This window comes from Leopardus geoffroyi, chromosome A1 (genome assembly GCF_018350155.1).
Source record: "Leopardus geoffroyi isolate Oge1 chromosome A1, O.geoffroyi_Oge1_pat1.0, whole genome shotgun sequence".
Lineage (NCBI taxonomy): Eukaryota > Metazoa > Chordata > Mammalia > Carnivora > Felidae > Leopardus > Leopardus geoffroyi.
Window position 1 is genome coordinate 157,470,043 of NC_059326.1, and position 21,449 is coordinate 157,491,491.

General features: G+C 39.6%; 1 protein-coding gene and 2 long non-coding RNA genes across 4 annotated transcripts in view; 2 read left to right on the plus strand and 1 right to left on the minus strand.

The window, feature by feature from the left end:
• Positions 1-318: 318 nt before the first annotated feature.
• LOC123608562 lies at positions 319-10,690 on the plus strand. The gene is made up of 2 exons (XR_006717306.1): positions 319-530; positions 10,513-10,690. It is a non-coding gene; the product is annotated as an uncharacterized LOC123608562 (long non-coding RNA).
• On the minus strand, positions 1,544-21,108 carry LOC123608566. The gene is made up of 3 exons (XR_006717309.1): positions 21,000-21,108; positions 12,730-12,787; positions 1,544-1,601 (listed from the first exon to the last, which is right to left on the minus strand). It is a non-coding gene; the product is annotated as an uncharacterized LOC123608566 (long non-coding RNA).
• The window catches only part of RHOBTB3 (Rho related BTB domain containing 3), a 54,392-nt gene continuing 52,913 nt past the window's right edge, over positions 19,971-21,449 (plus strand). For both annotated transcript variants that reach the window (XM_045498630.1, XM_045498640.1), the window contains exons 1-2: positions 19,971-20,737; positions 20,918-21,143. In XM_045498630.1, coding sequence (XP_045354586.1) covers positions 19,986-20,737; positions 20,918-21,143 — 978 coding nt within the window. In that variant the 5' untranslated portion in view covers positions 19,971-19,985. The remainder of the gene's footprint in view (positions 20,738-20,917; positions 21,144-21,449) is intronic.

Consider the following 21,449-nt stretch of genomic DNA (forward strand, 5'->3'; position numbering starts at 1 on the left):
CCAGGTCACGATCTCGCGGTCTGTGAGTTCGAGCCCCGCGTCAGGCTCTGGGCTGATGGCTCGGAGCCTGGAGCCTGTTTCCAATTCTGTGTCTCCCTCTCTCTCTGCCCCTCCCCCGTTCATGCTCTGTCTCTCTCTGTCCCAGAAATAAATAAACGTTGAAAAAAAAAAATTGAAGGACACGGCCAAAATGATGGGATGCCACTTTCAAGATTCGGTTACAGAAAGACTGTGGCTCCTCTCTCTCTCTCTCTCTCTCTCTCTCTCTCTTTGAGGGAAGCCAGCTGCCATGTTGTGACTTTCCTGTGGAGAGACTGATATAGCAAGGAACTGATGTCTCTGATCGACAGCAGTGTGGAACTGGGTCCTGCTGACAGCCATGTAAGTGTGCTGAGCAGCTGATCCTGCCCCAGGCAGGCCTTAAGATGACTGCAGCTCTGCGGACACCTTGAATGTAGGTAACTTGGGGAGAGACCTCGAGCCAGAGGAACCCAAAGAAGCTGCACCTGGATTCCTGACACACAGAAATGGTGAGAAAAGAAATAAATACTGTGAAGCCACTAAATTTTGGCATGACTTGTGATACAGCAGTATACAACTAATACAGTTTCTTTTAAAATAACAATAACAATCTTTTCATGAAAAATCACTACATTTTTCAAAATAAAACACGTAGTGAGATGAGTGATATTGTTTATGTTTTTGCAAATCTCTCACATGTCTAATTTTATGGAAAACATCTGGCTTCTCAAATCTGCCTCTGAATTTAATCTGTTACAGTACACTATTTTGGTTGAAATACATGAGGAAATTTCAGCCTTAGACAGATATGTAGTTGTACAAGGAAGGAGTGTGTTAATACTCTTTGCTGATAAGTGTGGACAGTCTTCTTTGATCCTGTATCAGCATTCAATAGGTGGTAGTTTCCTAAGGGTTAGTTGCAACATAGAAATCATATACTTTGTTACATTTAAATTTATTGGTCTGTTGTGTGCTTTGACTGGATCTTTTATTAATGCATGATTTTGTAGCACCATGCATTGATCATTTGGATAATATTGGTCCTCTGATTTATGTAGACCTTCCATTGACATGTTTCATCACTCAACAATTTCCCGGTATTCCTCTATTCTCCCCTCTCCCCCCGAAAAAAAAACCCTTTTTGTTAATATTACCACTGCTCTTATCAGAAAAGTCTTTAAGTTTGGGGAAGCTATAGTATCATCTATTATTGCATAGCAAATTACTCAAACTTAGCAACTTAGAACAATAAATTTTAACTATTTCACAGTTTCTGTGGGTCAGGAATCCAGAGTGGCTTAGCTGAGTGGTTCCAGTTCGGGGTCTTTCAAAAGGTTGCAATCAAGCTGTTGGCTGGGCTGCAGTCATTTCAAGGCTAAACTGAGAGGCAGACTACTTCCAAACTGACTCATGTGCCATTTGGCAGGCTTCAGAGGATCCACTTCCAAGTTTACTCACATGGTTGCTTGCAAGCCTCGGTTCCTTGCCAAGGGAAGCTTTCCATAGGCTGCTTGAGTGTTTTCAAGGTGTAGCAGTTGGCTTTCTTCTCCCAGGGCTACCTCACAACCTGACAGCTTGTCCTAGATGAGTGATGAGAGACAGAGAGAGAGAGAGAGAATATGAATATAAAAGAGCTCACCTAAGACAGAAGCATAGTCATTTTATAACCTAATCTCAATATGACAGCTCATCACTTCAGCCATATTCTATTTAGTAGAAATGGCTGAGCCCACAACCAATGGTTGGGAAACTAAGCCCTGCGTCTTGAGGAGAACTGGATCAAAGAATATTGGGACATAGCTACATAACCACCACAAGTTGTCAAACTTATGGTGCCAGATGTAAGTTTTCCCAAATTCTAATTTTTGTTCTAAATTTATCTTTGGCATTAAACACTGTCACTTGTTTTCCTTGAAATGACAACCTTCGTTCATTTTTTAGAAAATACCCTGGCAAACACTCAATGCTATATAACCATGGTTTCTGTCAGGTGTTCTTTCAAGTGAAAATTATATTCTATGGAAAAAGTCACTAATTCAAGTCACAGGTCAAGACAAGTATACTATTAGTTTTTCCTTGAGGCAATCATGTATTTCAGTATGCAGCAGAAGGGCTTTATGCATACTTCCTGTTAACTCACACACAATATTAAAATGACATATATCCAAGGGTCAATATTTAATAAAATTGATCATTTTTATTGCTTCATCCAAGATATTCTTAGGTAAAATTGCCTTTTTTTTTTTTTTTTTTTTGGACAGACTGTAGTGCTCAGGACTTCAAACTGGGAAAACCATTGTAGGAGTAGGTAAATCTGGAAAAGCTTCATGGGGAAGGGAGTGTGTTGAGATTAACTGGAATTACATTTCAATTGACAGAGAGGAAGAAAGGTGGGAAAGGCAAGTAGGCAAAACCAGTGGAGCTGGAATGAAATGGGCACGTTCTATTCAAGAGGAAAGAAAGGGAAGGCTATTTGGGAGCAAGCTGTGGATTAGATATGGGCACCTGTGGAGGGACCCAGCCTAACATCTCCACAAAATAGACTCCACCTGAAGGGGCAGTGTGAGGGAGGAAGGCTGCTAGAAGCCCATGGGCTTCTCAGAATGGTAAACCAGATAGAAATGCAATAGGAGGTTACCAGTAGGGTTCCATATAGCACAGTCACCTTTGACTATTTGTGGTTCCCGAGGGCACCAAAGCTAGTTACAACCACATAGTTAAGTAAGAGCTTTCCGCCCCCACCCTCCAACCCCCAGCAAAACTCAACTAGGAAAGGAAAGTTTTAAATGGAATGAGATTAGTGTTTGGATTATTACCCCAGACTGGACTCTAGGTACTAAAACTTCATTTATTACATGAGAGCCAGCACAGAACTATAAAATCTACCCGGGGTTTCAAGATAGTGAAGGTGGAGCACAGAGAGTTGGAACAGTGCAAATTTGAAGGACAGCTGGAGAAAGGAGATTGTTACTTTCAGCTTGCACACCACTGAGTTCTCCTGTAATAAAGTGGTTACAATAACTATTCAGCATTTATTTTTGCCAGGCTGAGGTTCAGCTGGGCACGTTTCCATGAATGGACAGGATGTATATATATTTAGGAGAATGGTGTTTTCAGAGTGATTGGAGCCAGGCTAACCTGTGTTCATGTCTTAGCTCTCCTACTTTAAAAAATGGGACACATTGTTAATCTCCTAGACTCTGGGTTTCCTCATCTATAAAATGGAGATAAATAATGCCTATAGTAAAATTAGGTTTCTAATTTAATAATATCCTAGTTTTAAAAAAAAAAAAACAAACAACAAAACACAGTGGACTAAAATACCCCAAGATGTTACTTTTACTGAACTAAAGTTAATGGAGTATATTTAAAGGATCATTCAGTAGCTTGTTCCATTTACAACTGTACTAATAGTTCCATTTTGTGATACCAAGATTCTCTCAAGGGAGAAATTAAGAACACAAAATACTTGCTTTTAGTCAACAGAGTTGACTCTCTACCAACTCTGCCAACAGAGAGAAAAAGAAAAGAAAACAAAACAAAACCTTCTCTGCAAGAAGTATTAAACATAACTCAAAAAAACACAGGTATTTAAAAATAATTATGGCGAAAATAAAACAGGATAATATACATATATATATTCTCATGTTACCATCAAATTTATGGCAGAGAAACTAAGCCTGATTTGGGGGTTTAGATATATTTTGTTTCATATTTAAGAATAAGTATCTATTCTGGAAATAATCTTTAAGGGATGGAATACTACTTAGAGACCATTTGCTTACAGATACTTAGAGGCATTAAGTGATTTTTCCCTTATCACCCAGCTGCTGAAGGGCACAAGTGGGATAAGAACCAAGACATTCTGACTCAAAAATGTACTGCTTTTTGGCATATTCTGCACTACTATCTACAAATCACTCCCACATCTTTATTTAAATAGAGCAGAACCTCTAGTGAGGAGCAGTCAGCACTTTGCTCTCATCTGTTGCATTTGCTTCATTTATTTCTTTAAAAGTTGCAGTGAAGCCCCATTTGATTTAAATCAGGTGACTTTTTTATTCAGTGAGATTAAGCTATATGTTCAAATGTTACTTTCTATTCTTTTGGAAGAGGAAAATTAAAATTAAGTGTAAATAGGGGGAAACAGCATTTGTTACATAAAAAACAAAGGCCTAAAATCCTCACTTCATATGGAATTCATAAATATATAAACATGCCAACGGGAAAAATATTACCAAAGACAACCATAAAGGATTCATCCATTTATTTAACAGATATTTTCTTAATTTTTTCCATATATCCTGTACTCTGCTATGGTTTAGGAATAGAATTAACAAGTATTTGTTGACTTCATGTCATATTGCTAAGAAAAGGTTTATTGACAGTAATCCCATTTTGCAAAAATATGTATGTATATATACATCAAAATATCTGGAAGGATATAAAGTGGTTATTAATGGGTGGTCAGATGTGTTTATGTGAAACTTATACAACAATGGACATGGATTTCTTTTGTGATAAAGTTTTATTAAAATGTCTAAAACTTACAGACATAAAATTATTCAATTATTTCACCTATTGTCAAGGGTTTTTTGGTAATAAAAATAAATGTATTTTATTCTTTTCTTATCCAATGGAAGATGGGTTCCAACAGAAATGGATTCCTTCCTTTCTTTTATACCACTAAAATCCCACCTTCTCTATCCTGCCCCCAAGATACCACAGATACATAAAAACGCACAGACAGACATGCACACAGAAACACAGACACACGGACACGAGACAGTCTCTCACACAATAGATACACATAAACACACCACACCACAGAAACACACACAGAGATACAGTCTTACTAAAACTTACTTTTGTAGAAGTGAAAGAGTTTGGCAGAGATCTGAATGTTTTAGTCTTGGAAATAGCATTCATTATTCTCTAAATTGCTCAGTTCTTTTTTTTTTTTTTTTTTTTTCATTTGCAACCCCTGAATGCAATATTTTTACATGCTTGCATATTATAAAATGTATAAATTCTTTTAGTGGAAACATAGCCTGTTTAAAGCAGAAATTAATTTTCCTTTGTGAAATTATATTAGAGAAATTTACTTCACAAACATTATTACCAGCTGACCTTTAAAGGTTTTAAAGAACTTAGGGGCGCCTGGGTGGCTTGGTCGGTTAAGCGTCGGACTTCGGCTCAGGTCATGATCTCACGGTCCGTGAGTTCAAGCCCCGCGTCGGGCTCTGTGCTGACAGCTCAGAGCCTGGAGCCTGTTTCAGATTCTGTGTCTCCCTCTCTCTCTGCCCCTCCCCTGTTCATGCTCTGTCTCAAAAAATAAATAAACGTTAAAAAAAATTAAAAAAAAAGAACTTAAAGGACTTACTTTTATTTATTTTTATTATTTTTTTAGTTTTTGAGAGAGTGGGAGCATATGCAGGTGCACGGGGGGAGGAGGGGCAGAGGGACAGGGAAAGACACATATGTAAAGAATAGTCATAGCAGTATTGTTTATGATAGCCCCAAACTGGAAACAATGCATAAATTCATTAACCCTAGAATGGATATATAAATACTGATACATCCATGTATTTGAACTCTATACAGTACTGAAAATAAATGAACTGTTGTCATATGTAACAATATGGGTGAAACTTCTGTAAATACCATTGAACAAAGGAAGCATGACACAACAGAATACACACACCATCAAGTTCTAAAGCAGGCACCTCTATTTTCTAGGATTACACACTTGGGTAGTGTATTGATATTCTCAAGCTAGGCAAGTGAAGATTGTTTAATAAAAGGTGTGGGAAGGGTTTGGGAAAAGCTATAAGGAATGGTACAGTGTCCTAGTCCAATAAGAGCAGGAGGCATAACTATCCTTAGATGTCAAGGGGTAAGCAGATTGAACGCAGAGGGAGAGAGTTGCATGAAGAGTTAAGTCTCACAGGAACAATGACCTTTGGTTGTTGTGATGTTTAATTTTGTATACCAACTGGACTGGGCCATGGTGTCCAGACATTTGTCAAACTTATTCTAGATTTCTGTGAAGGTGTTTTAAAATATGTAATTAACATTTATTAAACACATTTTTTAGTACAGTTGACACACAATGTTACATTAGTTTCAGGTGTACAGCATAGTGATTCATCTTCTCTATGTTATGTTATGTTCACCACAAGTGTAGTTACCATCCGTCGCCATACAACATGATTATAATATCATTGACTATATTCCCTATGCTGTGCCTTTTACTCCCGTGACTTATTCATTCTAGATTAACATTTATATAAGTGCATTTTGAGTAAAGCAGATTACCTCCATAATATGGGTAGGCCTCATCCAATCAATTGAAGGCCTTAATAGAACAGACTGACTTCCCTCAAGCAAGAAGGAATTCTGCCAGCAGTCTTTGGGCTTGAACTGCAACTCTTCCCCAGGTCTCAAGCCTGCTGACCTACCACACAGATTTTTGATTCACCAAACCTCCACAATTGTATGGGCCAATTCTTTAAAATAAATCTCTCTCTCTCTCTCTCTCCTTCTCCCTCATATATATGTATGTCATATATGCATACATATATATGACATATATATATATATATATATGACATTTATGTCAGTTCAGGATGTATAACACTATTATGTATATAAACACACACACACACACACACCCCATGTTGATTCTGTTTCTCTGCCTAACCCTGGTGAACACAGTTAGTAATAAAACCAACCCAGCTAGCCCTTGGGGAGACTCTCCAGGAGAGGAGGCAGGGGAGGAAAATATCCTATTTCATTCCACTCCATCTGATCTCCCTGTTGATAAATGCAAGTGGAAGCCAGAGGCCAATGGAGCTTGTTGATACAGTTCATACAAGCTAGCTTCCCTGTATATAGAGCAGGGTGGAGAAGTGAGAAGAGTGGGCCTGAGCAGGCAAAGAAAGAGTTAAACTTTATAAGGAAAAGCTGGGAAACTGTTACCATAAAATTCAGATTGGTGGTCACCTGTAGAAGTGTGAGAAAGTATCTAGAAGGGATGCATAGGTTGGGGCATTTCCTCACCTGAATGATGGTTAAATGGGTATTTGTTTTATAATTATTCATTAAAACATGTGCTGTTGTATATTTCATAATTTACAATAATAAAAACTTGTATAATACTTGAGTTTTAAGTCCTAACCATTTTCCAGGTAAGCAAGTTTGCAGCATTTAAAATGGTCTGTTGAAAACACTAGAAATTTGCTATAGATAAGCATACAAGTCCTGACAAGTGAAGTAATTAAATAACCCAGGACTAAAAGATATTTTCTTTAAAAAAAAAAAAAAAGTTGCTTTGAGCCAAATGGGGAAGAAAAAATAGTAACTAGAGACTCAGACATGTTTAAATACTGACAGTATTGAATAGCAGAGAGGTAAATGTCGAAGACACCAGAGAAGAAAGGGGAAACAGATGGAGTGCAGTTCCTCCAGTGTCAAAAGGGGAAGCACACACAGCACTACCAGAGGCTGGTATACCAGCCTTAAATAAGATGAGGGAATCTATTGCACGGTAACTGAAGGGCAAAGAAAAGGATGTATGTGGTGACATGTAGATTTGTTGGCTTAGTAGTGGGAAGCTGAGGGTAGTTCCCCATCTGATGCTTCCTTTGTCTTTTCTTTTCTTTTCTTTTCTTTTCTTTTCTTTTCTTTTCTTTTCTTTTCTTTTCTTTCCCTTTCCCTTTCCCTTTCCCTTTCCCCTTTCCCCTTTCCTTTCCTTTCCTTTCCTTTCCTTTCCTTTCCTTTCCTTTTCTTTCCTTTCCTTTCCTCCCTTTTCTTCTCTTTTCTTTTTTCCTTTCTTTTCTCTTTCTTTTGAGAGAGAAAGAGCACAAGCAGGGGAGGGGAAGAGGGAGAGGGAGAGAGAGAATCTTAAGCAGGCTCCATGCCCAGTGTGGAGCCCAATTCAAGGCTCAATTTCACGACTGTGAGATCATGACCTGAGCCGAAATCAAGAGTTCAACAGTTAACCGACTGAGCCACCCAGGCACCCCATGATGCTTCCTTTTTCTCTGGGACAGAAAACATTAGGGAAGATAAGGAGGGAGGAGATGTCAAAGTCTGAGACAGAAGACAGTGAGAAGGCTTGAACCACTCCGGAGAATAAGAGCAATAACCACATTTGGCAAGAAATACCCAGTGTTCAATTGAAGTTGGAGACTGTGAATTTGTAGCACCACCAATCTGCATGATGACTTTCTATAGTAAGATTTAGCCATCAAAATATGGGTATAGAAAAAATCAGACAGCTGGATTGATCCAGGGTTGGAGTTTTGGACTGAAGGACTACAGAACAAGGGATGTGAGGCTAAACACAAAGAGATGCACCATGGGATTTCAAATGGATAGGGTGGGAACTAAAGACAGAAGAGGGCTATCAGAGAAGGAGAACATGTAAGGGTCAAGGGTTTGGATATTGTATGAGAGCATGAGCAGGGAGCAACTGAATGATGGAAATGGAAGGATGAAGGTTGCGTGTCCAGGTTGTGGAATATCTGAATGTGTTGTTGTAGGTGTGGAGCAGTTGTGGGTAGTGATAATGCCTAGGGACAGGACATTGAAAAGGAGGGATAAAGTGGAGTGGAGGTGAAGGTCACTAAAGAAGAGAGGCTAAGAAGTTGAAAGAGTAATTCATGTGGACATTGACATCATGGGGGATCATGAACATATTTGGAGCAGAGAGAAAAATAGTGAACAATGTATGAGGTGGAGGTTGGTGGTTGAGTGGGAGGTTGCTAAATGACAGCAAGAGGAAAGATAGAAGGAAGTATAGCAAATGGCTCTTTGGATCAGAAGAACAGTTCTTCAGGAGGATAAAGGAATAATGGTCTGGTTCTCCCCTCTACCCCAATTGGAATTACAGAAAGTAAACTAGAAAAGTTTTGCAGGAAAATGCATGGGCAAATCTAGGTGACCAGGACACATTATAGCTGGGCCTGTAGCAAGGAGGATATCCGGTTAAAGTGGCTGTAAAATTCAGGAAGAATTCACTCTAGAAATGCCCTAATATTGATTAACAGGTGGTATTGATAGTCCCAATTGCCCAGGTTGGCTCTGGAAGATTCTAAGTTTTAGAAGTTTAGAAGATACCAAGTTTTCCCTGATATGAGAATCTAGAAGTAAAGAACACAGGTGCATTTAGTACAGTTGTTTGCATACTTGTTCCGTGGGCTATTAGATTCCTTTGAAGCTCTAGGTTAAGAACCATATTTAGAAGATGGCTTTGTAAATGTGGCTGTTGGATGATCTTTGTGGGTAATCCCATCATGTGGATAGACCTTAGTCTCTCCTAAGCCTGAATCTGCCAATCAGAAGACAGAACTGTAGAAGATTGAGCAAGTTTTAAATTGGCACAAATTTCCACTTGCTGGCTTAATTCCAATTAATCCATTTATTTATATATGCAAAACATCCTTGGGATCAAAATGACCTATACCTTAGATGCCTAATAAATGCTTGTTGAGAGGCACCTGGGTAGTTCAGTTGGTTGAGTGTCTTACTCTTGATTTTGGATCAGTCTTGATCCGAGGGTCCCGAGATAGAGCCCAGTGTCAGGCTCTGCGCTGGGCATGGAGCTAGCTTAAGATTCTCTTTCTTTCTCTCTCTTTCTCTCTCTCCCCCTCTGCCTCTCTCCCCTGCTTCTCTCTCTCTCTCTCTCTCTCTCTCTCTTAAAAAACAAAACAAAACGTTTGTTGAACTGAAAGGATAATAGTGGGCTTCCCATGTAGACTTCCCTACAGGGAAAAGAAGGTGTTGGCCACATATCATAAGTTTCTGGGCCCTTTAATAGTTACCCTTCTCATTATAAATGAGCAAATCTAGGTTATACACTGGCTTCTTGTGCACTGAGTTAGCACAAACTCATCCATTGAGTAGGATCAGCTCTGGGCACCCTGACAAAATTAAGTTTCTGGACTTGCAAAACTGAGGAATGAGCCCTGGAAAATGTGACTTGACTGAGGCAATGTCATCCTGAGGCCAGCCTGAGCAGCCCAGCTGGCCTCTCCCTGTGACACTTCTAACTCAGTTGTTTAGAACAGCAACTGTATTTACATCATTTTTAGCTCCTGCAATAAAAAGCTTTGAGACCATGACTGAGTTGTAAGCAAAACATCCTTGTAATCACAGTTAATGCAACAGGACTAAGTCATGTATTAGAAATCATAGTGAGTTAATAAAACCCAGTGGCTGAAGGTGTCTCCTAATTCTAGAGTCTAGCGTGGGGAGTTATTAACAGTGTATATAATTTGTGACTGTTCATGGGTAGTGACCTAGTAACAGACTGTTTCATTTAAGGCTACAGCCAGTGAGAACTAAAATGCTTGTAACAAAACAAAACAAAGCAAACTGCTTTTTTTGTGTGTGTCTGCTTTGTTTTGTTTGTATTCTCTACTTCATTGCTTCTTGTGTTATGGCAGAGTTGCACGTTTCTGAGTGTCTCATTCTTCTTGTTCACAGAATCATAAACTTTTCCCACTACTCTGAAGAGTTGGACATAATGACCAGTAAAAACAGGATTTTTGTCCTACATGGCAACCATTCCAATAACAAATACCGATGATCCTTTCGTTTCTGTTCACCTATAAAAAGGTAGTTGCTACCTAACCAGTTCAGTAAAATGTCATGTCTTGCTAGATTTCACTAGAAAGAAGAGTTTTCTTGCCTTTCAGAATTTCATGAGTTCTTATGATTTGCCAATTTGGTAATAAAGCAAAATATGTGGTGGTGGGGGGGAAACATCACAGTATAAATATGCACACCCTTTAATTTTACCTGCTGGTAAGTAATTTAATCTTTATTTTTATATTAAATCAGCAAGAATATACTATGACTGAAAAGACAAAACTTGAGAACTTAAAGCCCTGGGCTTGCAGTGGGGAACTTATGCTGCAGCCTGGATGGGGATTTAGGTGTGGGCATGGTAAGGGGTATTGCTCAAGTTCCTCTCTTTAGGGGAATATTTCAGTGGAAACTTTGAGAAGATCTAATTGACACTGGGATGAGTCCAAAAGCATCTTTGCTTTGTTTCTGCTACTTACCACTTCACTGAGAAAAGTCTAGACACTTTTGAATGAAGATGCTGAATCTTTTAATGTAGATTGAATTGCTCTTGTCCCACCCTGGTCCTAAAACTGGAAGGAGCTTGTTACACCGAACATCTTGAGAAAGAACACTGGACAAGCCTCTTCATTAGCAGAAATAGTATCGGCCTTGTAGGAATAGGGGAAAGTTACCAGTTGGGAATGGAGTTTGGATCTGGCTATAGCAGGGAAAGAAACTGGTAGTATAACTGGAAAGATAATAATAACTATGGAAGTCCAGATATTTTAATTTGAAGATGAGTAGTGAGAATAGCAATAAAAAATAATAATACTGAAGTCTCAGATTAAGATTTAAAACATTGAATGGGCTCTAAAGAGGACCATGGAGATCACTGTCAGTAAGAATATGCCCAGGGGATCTCGGGATAAGGTGAAAAACAAAAGGAAGAGAAAAAAAAATGCCCTTAAGATAAACTGAAAGTTTTAAATGCCTGAGTTAGGTGATGTTTGAATGCCAAAGGACTATTCTCCAAGGATACAAGCTGTTAACCAGCTGGGCATTTCTTAGAGAAAAAAAAAAAGCTTCTAAGAAAATTTCAATTGTTCACTGTAAAATAGTTTTTCATTGCAGACAAGATTATAGAGTTGGGTGTAAAAAGTAAAAAGCAAGGTGAGAAAAATAAGGATCAGAAGTATTGTATGAGGGCAGAAGTGAGGTGAATTGGTTTGTTCTTGCCATTAAATGAAAAAGGAGGGGGCACCTGGGTGGCTCAGTCAGTTAAGCCTCCAACTCTTGATTTTGGTTCAGGTCATGAGCTTGGGGTTCCTGGGAATGAGCCCCTCATCAGGCTCTGCACCACGGAGCCTGCTTGGCGTTCTCTCTCTCCCTTTATCTCTGCCCCTCCCCCACCAACACTGTGCATGCTCTCCCTGGGTCTCAAAGTAAACATAAAAGAGAAAACAAAAAAGAGAACATTTCAAAGCAGCCTTGTAAAATGCCCAGTTGGGATAATGCCCAATGGATGGTCGTAGCACAGATGCATAGCAGAGATGGCAAGTAGAAGGAATATAAGAGATGGGGAAGACTTACGAGGAATCTACCATTGTAAACAGCACAACTTTTAGTACAGTTAACAGTAGAGCCAGATTATAGTAATATTGAAAAAATCTATCTTTTCATGTATTTAAGATTTTCACAAAGGTCTATCAGCAGAGTGTTACACCATTTAAATCTAATATTTATATTAGATATATTTCTGTATAGCTACAAATGGAAATATTCACAAATATTATGCATAAGTAAATGATACAATCAATAATGTTTGATAAAGATACTTGTATATATATTTTTCAAGGACTAAATAACAGAGCAGGCATATTGAAGCTGAACAACCTGATTTCTTTGAAGTTCAATCCTTTGAAAAATGCTGGTAGCAACAAGCAGTCCTGGTTCAAAGGAACATATGTTCTGGTATTTTTAAGTAACATTTTAACTGGAAAGCAGAACGATTGTTTGAAAAACACGATTGCACACAATGATAGAGGTGGGTGGCTAATATAAATTCAAACAAACAAATGCACATTTTACCCCTTTTCTGAAAGAGTTTACGGTAGTTAGATTCTGGATTTTCACCTTGGCTTCTCCAAACAGAATTGACAGCATTGCAGCCTTGCAGTTTAGAAGAAATCCACTAGAAGAAAGAAGTAATAAACTGTCAGCTACTTCTCTGGGAAGAATTACCCAAGTAATAAAATGAATAAAGTCAACTTTTCTCATGACTGACTGTATGGTTACTGACCTTGGCATGTGACTCTGCTTAGGTAATTCTATGTGAAGTACATGCATGCTCTTGTTGTAAAAACAAAAAGATGCTAATCTTGAATTTTATGATTTTTGTGTGAATTTGCAAGCTTTATCTCTCATTAGATAAGTTAATACAATATAAATACATTTTTTACCAGGCAGGTTTCTAGGCACGTAGGTCGGCAGTTTATCTGTGTTGCCTCCTCCTATCTCCTCTTTCTTTCCTCTCTCCCTGCCTCTCTCACCCCAGCAGTCAGACCTGATGCCCTATTCAACAGCACAGGACTCCACTACGGTGTTTTCCTAAGCTTGCTCTCTAGAGCACAGCCCTAGCTACCAGATCTGTAGTCTCCAAACTTTTTTTGACTGAGTACCCGATAAGAAAGAATTTTGCACACACTCTCAATATCTTTATAAATTACATGCATATATTCCTGTTAATATATAATGAATACAATAAAACATACAGAAATAAAGATATCAATAGATGAAATAAAGATGAAGCAAATTATATTTTAAATAATTTCAAACTGTATTAACAATAACACAAAATACATTTTCTTTAAAATGTTACTGTTAGAGCTTTTTAGAGAACAATAATTCAGTATTTTTCTTAACTCTTAGTTAAACTCTTTGTGATACAGCAATGTAGATGTCTGCTTTTACGTTTTGTTTACTTCAAGTTTCTCTGAAAAGACCTCATGAAGATAAATGAATTTGAATGGAAGAACTGCTTCCTTAGCTGACTTACTAAATCATAATACTTATTTTTCAGCCCCACTTTTTATGTAAAGATTTTTGTTAATATCTAATGATATTAGATACATACATTTCCAACTTGCCTAATGTTACTCATTTGTTTCTACACTCTAATCAGAAGATGTTGTAAATGTTTATATTTTTAACAAATGGCTTCAAAACCCATGGAAATTTTATTTGGAAAATGTTTAGCTAGGTTAAAAAAGCCTATAATATATGCATTTTTATAGGTTACATGCAATCTTTTCCTTCACAAAAATTACATAATGAAGGAAGTATTTTCATATATCAACACAGTGTAGTGGGTAAGGGCATAGACTCTGGAGCCAGTCTACTAAGTTGGAATCCCAACTCATTGTTTGTATAACTGTGGGCAAGTTACTTAGCCTCTTTCTGTGCCTCAATTTTCTCTCCTGTAAATTAGGATAGTAAGACATGTACTCAACAGGGAGGATATTAAATATTAATAAGTAGTAAATAAGTCAATGATAGTAAAACACTTACTATCATATCTGACATATAGTAAGTATACTCAAGTATATAAAGGATTAAGGGGAGAATTCTCATGCCCTGAAGTTAAGAGTGTAATAATTAAATGATTTTTGAAATCAGTTGGGTATTATCTATTAAAGTTGGACATACACATACCCTGTGACATAGCATACCCACTATATTTAATAAGAGTGGTACTTGAGGCTTTGTTTGTAATAGGCAAAAACTACAAATAACCCACATATGCATCTACAATGGGATGGAAAAGTAAATGGTTGTGTATATATCCATTGGATGTTATTCAGCAATAAAAATGAATGAAAGGAACAAACCACAGCTACATTCACAAGAATGAATCTGACAAATGATGATGATCATAAGAATCAAGACACAAAAGAGTATATACAGTGTGATGCCACTTATAAAAAGTTCAAAAAGAAGCAAAATTAAAATGTTTGCTTAGGGATGCACATGTAGTAAAGCTATATAGAAAAATAAATAATCATCACAAAAGTCAGGTGATGATTATCTCTAAGGAAGAAAAGATAACTGTAACTGGGGCGGGGGAAGGGGGCGGGCACCAGGTGTGTGTGTGTGTGTGTGTGCGTGTGTGTGTGTGTGTGTGTGTGTCTGCACATGCCTGTACCCTTGCATGAATGTTGATAATACCCTATTTTCTGACTTGGGAGATGTTTAGGAAAGTTTATTTTATAATTATTAATTTGTGATGATTTTTATGCAATTTTCTGTGTACAGGTGTTATACTTCACAATGAAGAAAAAATTTTAAAAACTCTCTACAAGTCTCATTTGCACAAAATTAACTGCATTGTTAACATCTTATAGTGCTGTGTATTCTGGCCCCAACTTCTTTGCTGGAATAACTTCCTATAAAATGTACCATGAATGAATTTCACATGAATGCTCTCATATAACCTTAGCTTGGAATCCTCCCCTTCATTTTTTTTTTTAAAAGTTTTAGTCAAAACAATGAATCCATCGATGATTACACTACACAAGTTTTGTATAAAACAGTTTTTATTTTTACCAATTCAACTATTATTTAAAACATCATTTCAAGATGTAGTTAAGAAAGAATATCTTCTCTACTATAGTTTTTCTTTAGTGGCTCACACACAAAAAATGTCATTTTAAAATGTATTTCATTATCAAAACATAGTGTAGTAAATACCACACTGAAACAGAATCTATCATAACAGAATCTATCCACCATAACGTGAGACATATTAAAAACATCTGTGCTTTCAGTTTAACTTTATGGTAAACTTCCCACATTGTGTAACTTGTTCCAATACTTGTGTCTTTGGGTCTTTAGCAGTGTTTCATATGCATATTCTCAAGGTATTCACTGTCAAAGAAATGAAGTTGTTTTTTTCCATTTGTGTTCCATGTATAATTTCAGGGATTTTCATCTTGGCAAGAAAAAAAACTATTTTCCCTATCATATGTTGCTTTTTGACATTCATTGTTATGAAAGCTCAGACAAAGCTTTTTAGCATTTGTAATATATGAATTTTCTTTAAAGTATTGGCTTGAATAGTACATTACTCAATATGCTGGAGATGCCGAGTTTTGCCTTCATGTTTGAATGCGTAGTTTTTAAATGGCTAGCTAATTGTAATCAGTTCAGAATATCATTATCTATTAACTGTGATACACACCAGGTGAAGTCAGTTAGCAAAAGTATATGTAAATTCATACTTAAAACAAATGTTCTTTATTATTTCAATGATTATGGCCAACTTGTCAGATCCGATTAAGTCATTCATTTTTTACTTTGCAATGTGGCTTCCAAAGGACATCAGAAATGTCAACGCAGCCAACTGTGTTTGCTTATTCTTGCATTATTAACACTATCTCCATTGGTCCATGCTGTAACAGTTCATTTAAATATCCTACATAAATCCCCTTAGTGAGACAGAAACTGCAACATGTGGCAATATGTTGAAAGCGAACAATGGAGAGAGCCCTCCCCTTCTGTTCTGTGTGTTGCTGTGCTCCCACCCTCTCCCCAGAGCACCCCAGGTGCCTGTCCACCTATGGACCATGTGGGGGTGCTGCTGCCAGTCCTCACATTCAATATTATTAAAGCTTGACTTCTTTCCCTTTATTTTGATAAAAGTATATGTGTTTGTACATAGAAGTCCAAATACTTTATTCTCAAATTTCAGGTTCAGGTTCATCCTCTGTACCCCACTTTAGAGACCCTTGCTCTAGACAGTCTTAAAATTTTATTCCTCTTAATGTTAGAAATACCCTCTTTTTACTGAAAATAAACTTGAAACTCTAATATATTCTTTCAGGGGCTCCTGGGTGGTTCAGTCAGTTGAGCGTCCAACTCTTGGTTTTGGCTCAAGTCATGATCTGTGCGCTCGCTCTCTCTCAAAATAAATAAACTGAAAAAAAAAAATAAAACATAAAATTAGATGACAATAACACTGCTCTGATTGACTATGAGATGGGAGAAGGTGGTGCTCAGACCTCTCTAGGTATCTTTCTCCCCCACCTCCTCAGATGGAAAACTAGTTCCTTTGAAACACAGTTGGAAAAATCTTAATGCCAAGCCTAATTCTTCAGACCTACCCGTAGTAACACTTGCTTCCTCTCTAGTCATTAAGGAATCAGCATATTTTTCAAAGACTGGTATATTAATATTCATGATCTGGGTACCAGTAATAACTCTCTGAGTTACCTCACACATACTTTAACGCTTTTATGTGGCTACATTGTATCTGGAGATAAGAGCATCTATTAGAATGAATAGAAAATGGTGGCATTTCCACTGCAAAAATAGGGAGGCATGTTGTTTGGGTGGGAGGTGCTTGCTTGTGTGTTCCCCATGACCTTGAGACTGGAGGACTAATGATAATCCAATTTGTTATACCCCAGTAAAAGTAAATTTTTAATTAAATGCTACTGAGGGAAACTACAAATATATAAACCAAATAAAAATTGTAAATAAGAGGAAAATAATTATTAAAAAAAGTAGCCTTAAGATAATTATAAAAAGAATCTTTACGATATCAAGAAATAGACCATCTGTGATCTTGTATTAGCCAAGATAAGTAACACTAGCTGCTATAATAATTGACCCTAAAATGTTTGGCTTAACTCAATAAAGATCTATTTTCTCACTCATGTCTCAGTACAATGCATGCTGTGAATCAGCTCTGCTCTAACCATTCATTCAGGAACCCAATCTTCCTCCATGCAGCAGACCAACAGATTCAAACAATGGCTTCAACATTGACCTGGCTTCACCCAGTTAGTAGAGAGGGATAAAAGAGAATAGAGAAGGCACACTTTTCTTAACAGCTCAGTAGGGATTATATTCTGCTACCCATAATTAATGATATGGCCTTATCTACATGTAAAAGCTTTGGAAAATGTAGTTCAGCTATGGGTCCTGGAAAAGAAGATGGGTTTGGTAAGCATCTAGCTGAGCTCTCTGGTATATACAGAGGGACCCCCAATCTATAGTTAGTATTCCCAGGTCTGACTTTTGAAATCTCTTGGAAAGCCTCTACCACTCTCTTTTTTGTCCACTATAATAAAGGAATCTGCACACCAGTGTTAATTTCAGCTCTGTTTCCTGAACAAACCATGATCTTCCATGTCTCTACACCTTTGCATGTGATTTTCATATGATGTCTGTCTATTCCTTCTAAAACTCTCTCCCTTCCCACCTCCCTCCTCTTCATATTAGCAATTCCTTCTCATCTGTTAGGACCCAAGCCACTGTTTACTTCCTCTGTGAACTTTTCTCTGGTGACACACAGGCACAGTCTCTTCTTAATGTTCACTGAATTTTAACCTTGTACTTTGTACCTACCTCTGCTGCTGAATGCATAAGCTTGTATTATAATTATTTAAGCAACCAGTATGTTTTCAAAGGATTGGGTGCATTAATATTCACAACGTAGCGACCATTAATTATAGACTTGGTTTCTCAAGGGTAACACCTGAGTCTTAGGTATCTTCGTATCTCCCATGCTACCTACCATGGGCCTGGCTCCCATACTCAATAATGGAGGAAAAATGCATGCTTCTTCCTGCCACTTCCCAATCCCCACCCGCCTTTTTTGTACTGTGACAAAACATAAAAATATAACATGAAATTTACCATCTTCACCATTTTAAAGTATACATTACAGTAGTGTTAACTATATGCACCTTGTTTGCATTAGATCTCTAGAGTTTTTTTCATCTTGCAAAACTGAAACTCTCCTTGTTGAACAACTCTCTATTTCCTCCTACCCTCAGGCCCTGGTAACCACCATTCTACTTTCTGTTTCTAAGAGTCTGACTACCTTAGATACCGGACATAAATGGAATAATGCACTAGTTGTCTTTCTGTGACTGGCTTATTTCATTTAGCATAACACCCTCAAGATTCATTCATATTGTAACAGATGACAGGATTTCCTTCTTTTTTAATCCCAAATAATATTTCATTGCAGGTACATACCACAATTTCTTTCTGTATTCATCCATTCTAGTGTCTTTGTTCTTGACCTGTGGTTACCAGAAGGGATTGACAAAATATATTTTCTATTGACCCAAGAGAAAAGGTGATCCTATACTCTTAGATATTTCAGGATGGTTTAGGTTCTAAAGACTAAGGGAAATTATACTTAGTGCAAGGGAAACTAGATTTAAAAAAAAAAAAATCAGTGATAGGGCGCCTGGGTGGCTCAGTCGGCTAAGCGTTTTGACTTCGGCTCAGGTCATGATCTTATGGTTCATGGGTTTGGCCCCTCATCAGGCTCTGTGCTGACAGCTCAGAGCCCGAGCCTGCTTCACATTCTGTGTCTTCCTCTCTCTGCCCCTCGCCTGCTCACACTCTGCTTCCCTCTTTCTTTCTCTGTCTCGCTCTCTCTCAAAAATGAATAAACATTAAAAAAAAAATGTAAAAATAAAAATCAGTGACTACATGAATAATGCCTCTTGCTATACCCTATGAGCATGAGAAACTATATTATACTGCTTCCAACTGAGCAACAAGGGCCCATAATCAAAAGCTGTTCACATTCCAAAGGCCTCTTATCCTAGTCTTTTCACTCCCCTACTCAGTACCTCAGTCCCTCCTCAGTACCTCATACCCTCAAAATAGCTCTCTTGAGAAAAGATATTTTAAAGTAGGGCAAAATGAATAAATAAGGAAAGGGAGAAATAACTCTTTCAACACAGAGCACTTGGAGAATTTTCATGTTTATGGAGAAGCTGAGTCCCACAGTAACCTCTGGCCCTTCTTGGTATTAGTGGACTCGGGTGTTCATTTGCATTGGGATAGTTCGAGGCCCTTTAGAGGCAGTCATAACCTTTACTTCAGTGAGTTATCATGAAGGAATCTGAAGTATCCTTGCATTATTAGCATGATCGTTATGTTTTCAGTTGGTCTAAGGAGTTATTAAATAGGTAGCCTTAATGTGTACTGGAAAATCTCCAAGTAAACTAGTATTTAGCTTATCCGTATGTTAAACACCTCACACGTAACTTCTTAACGTTATCACAATAAGAACCCCAGCACCCAAAAAAAAGAAAAGCTGCAGTTTTTGGTAAACTATGCCAAATATAGCTTGAAATAGTAAATAATCCCTCAAAAGCGATATTAGCAAATTAATTGCTGTGTGAACAAAGAACTCTTTCTGCCCCAGCATGAATGTTGCCTTTATTTTTTTCTCCCAAGTATGATTTTAGAAAACAGCTGTAGTGCATGTTGACAAATGACAAAGCGGGAGACGTGGTAAAACACTTTCGGTCAAGGCCAAAAGGGGAAAAAAATTGGGCTGCTGGAGCGGCCAGCAGGCTTGAATGCCTAGCTTCCCCAGCCTCCTTTTCCCCCAGCCTTTAGGGAGCGGGGGCCTCACCGCCCCACCCCCCTTTCCCTGGCTCTGGTTACAGCCTTTCGAGTTGAACAAACTTGCTGCAGGCGGATTGGCGATCAGGAGCTCTCCGGCTTGGGCGTTGTATTTATTAATTTATATTCCGCGGGGCCCTTGCGCGGGTCGCTCCTTTGTATCCGGCAGCCGCTGCCTGGGCCCGGGGCCCCGGCGGGGAGCGCGCCCCCCGCGTCCGCTCGACCCCCAAGGCCAGCACGTGCTGCACCCGCCCGCCCGGCCCGCCGAGGGGGCGGAGGCCCCGGCTTTTCTCCTAACTCACTCTCGGCCAGAAGGAGGAGCCGCGGCAGCAGAAGGCGACAGCTGCCCGGCCCGGGGAGCGCGGCAGAGAGGGGGCTGCAGCGCCCGGGCGCCGGGCCACTCTTGGCGGCGGCGGCGGCGGCCGGGGAGGCGGGGAGCGGCGGGCCGCTCGGGATGTTCCCGGGCACTTCCTGACTGGCTGGCAGCGCGCACACGGCCCGACTCGCACGTCTCCGGCCCCCTGGTCGCTAGCTCGCCTGCTCGCGCGGGCCCGCTCTGCGTCGGCCGCACCGCGGTGGAGGCGCGCGAAGGAGACGCGGCCGGGGATGAGCTGATTGCGGGTGAATACGCCGCCGCCTGGCCCCGAGAGGCCGCGAGGAGCCGCTTTTCTCCGAGTCGCCGCCCTGCCCTTGGATTTGAGATCATGTACGTACGCGTCGCGGTCCTGCCATTGTCTCTACCCCAACGTGTGTCGTGCGCCCCAGCGCGAGGGGCTTTCGCTCATCCTCGCCGCGCGCTGCCCCCCGCACTTCCTGTTCTGATTAAAGAGATCCTCGCGCTGACCACGCGCCTCTTCTCCCCCCTCACCCCCTCCCTGTCGTGTAGGTCCATTCACATCGTGGCGCTCGGGAACGAGGGGGACGCGTTTCACCAGGACAATCGGCCGTCGGGGCTCATCCGCACTTACCTGGGGAGAAGCCCGCTGGTCTCGGGGGACGAAAGCAGCTTGTTGCTGAACGCCACCAGTACGGTCGCACGTCCCGTGTTCACCGAGTATCAGGCCAGCGCGTTTGGGAATGTCAAGCTGGTGGTCCACGACTGCCCCGTCTGGGTAAGGGGCGGCCGCTGCTCAGTGCCGAGGCTGACGGAGCTTTTCTTTCATTTGTTTTCCTCCTCCCCCTTTTCCCCTTTTCACGGATGTGGACCGTCCGGGTCACCTGGGTAGAGTTTTAAAACATTTTTGGGAAAAGCTTCGTTTTCCTTTGTTTCACCGGGCGGGGGGCAGCCTGGTCAGAGAACACTCTTAGAAGGCAAAAAAGCCCCAGTGGGAACTTGGAGCGCTTACTCCTACAATTCACGACTGTAGGTTGTCCCTTGGTAGCTGGCAGTTGAATGTGACAACCCCAAGGGACGGGGT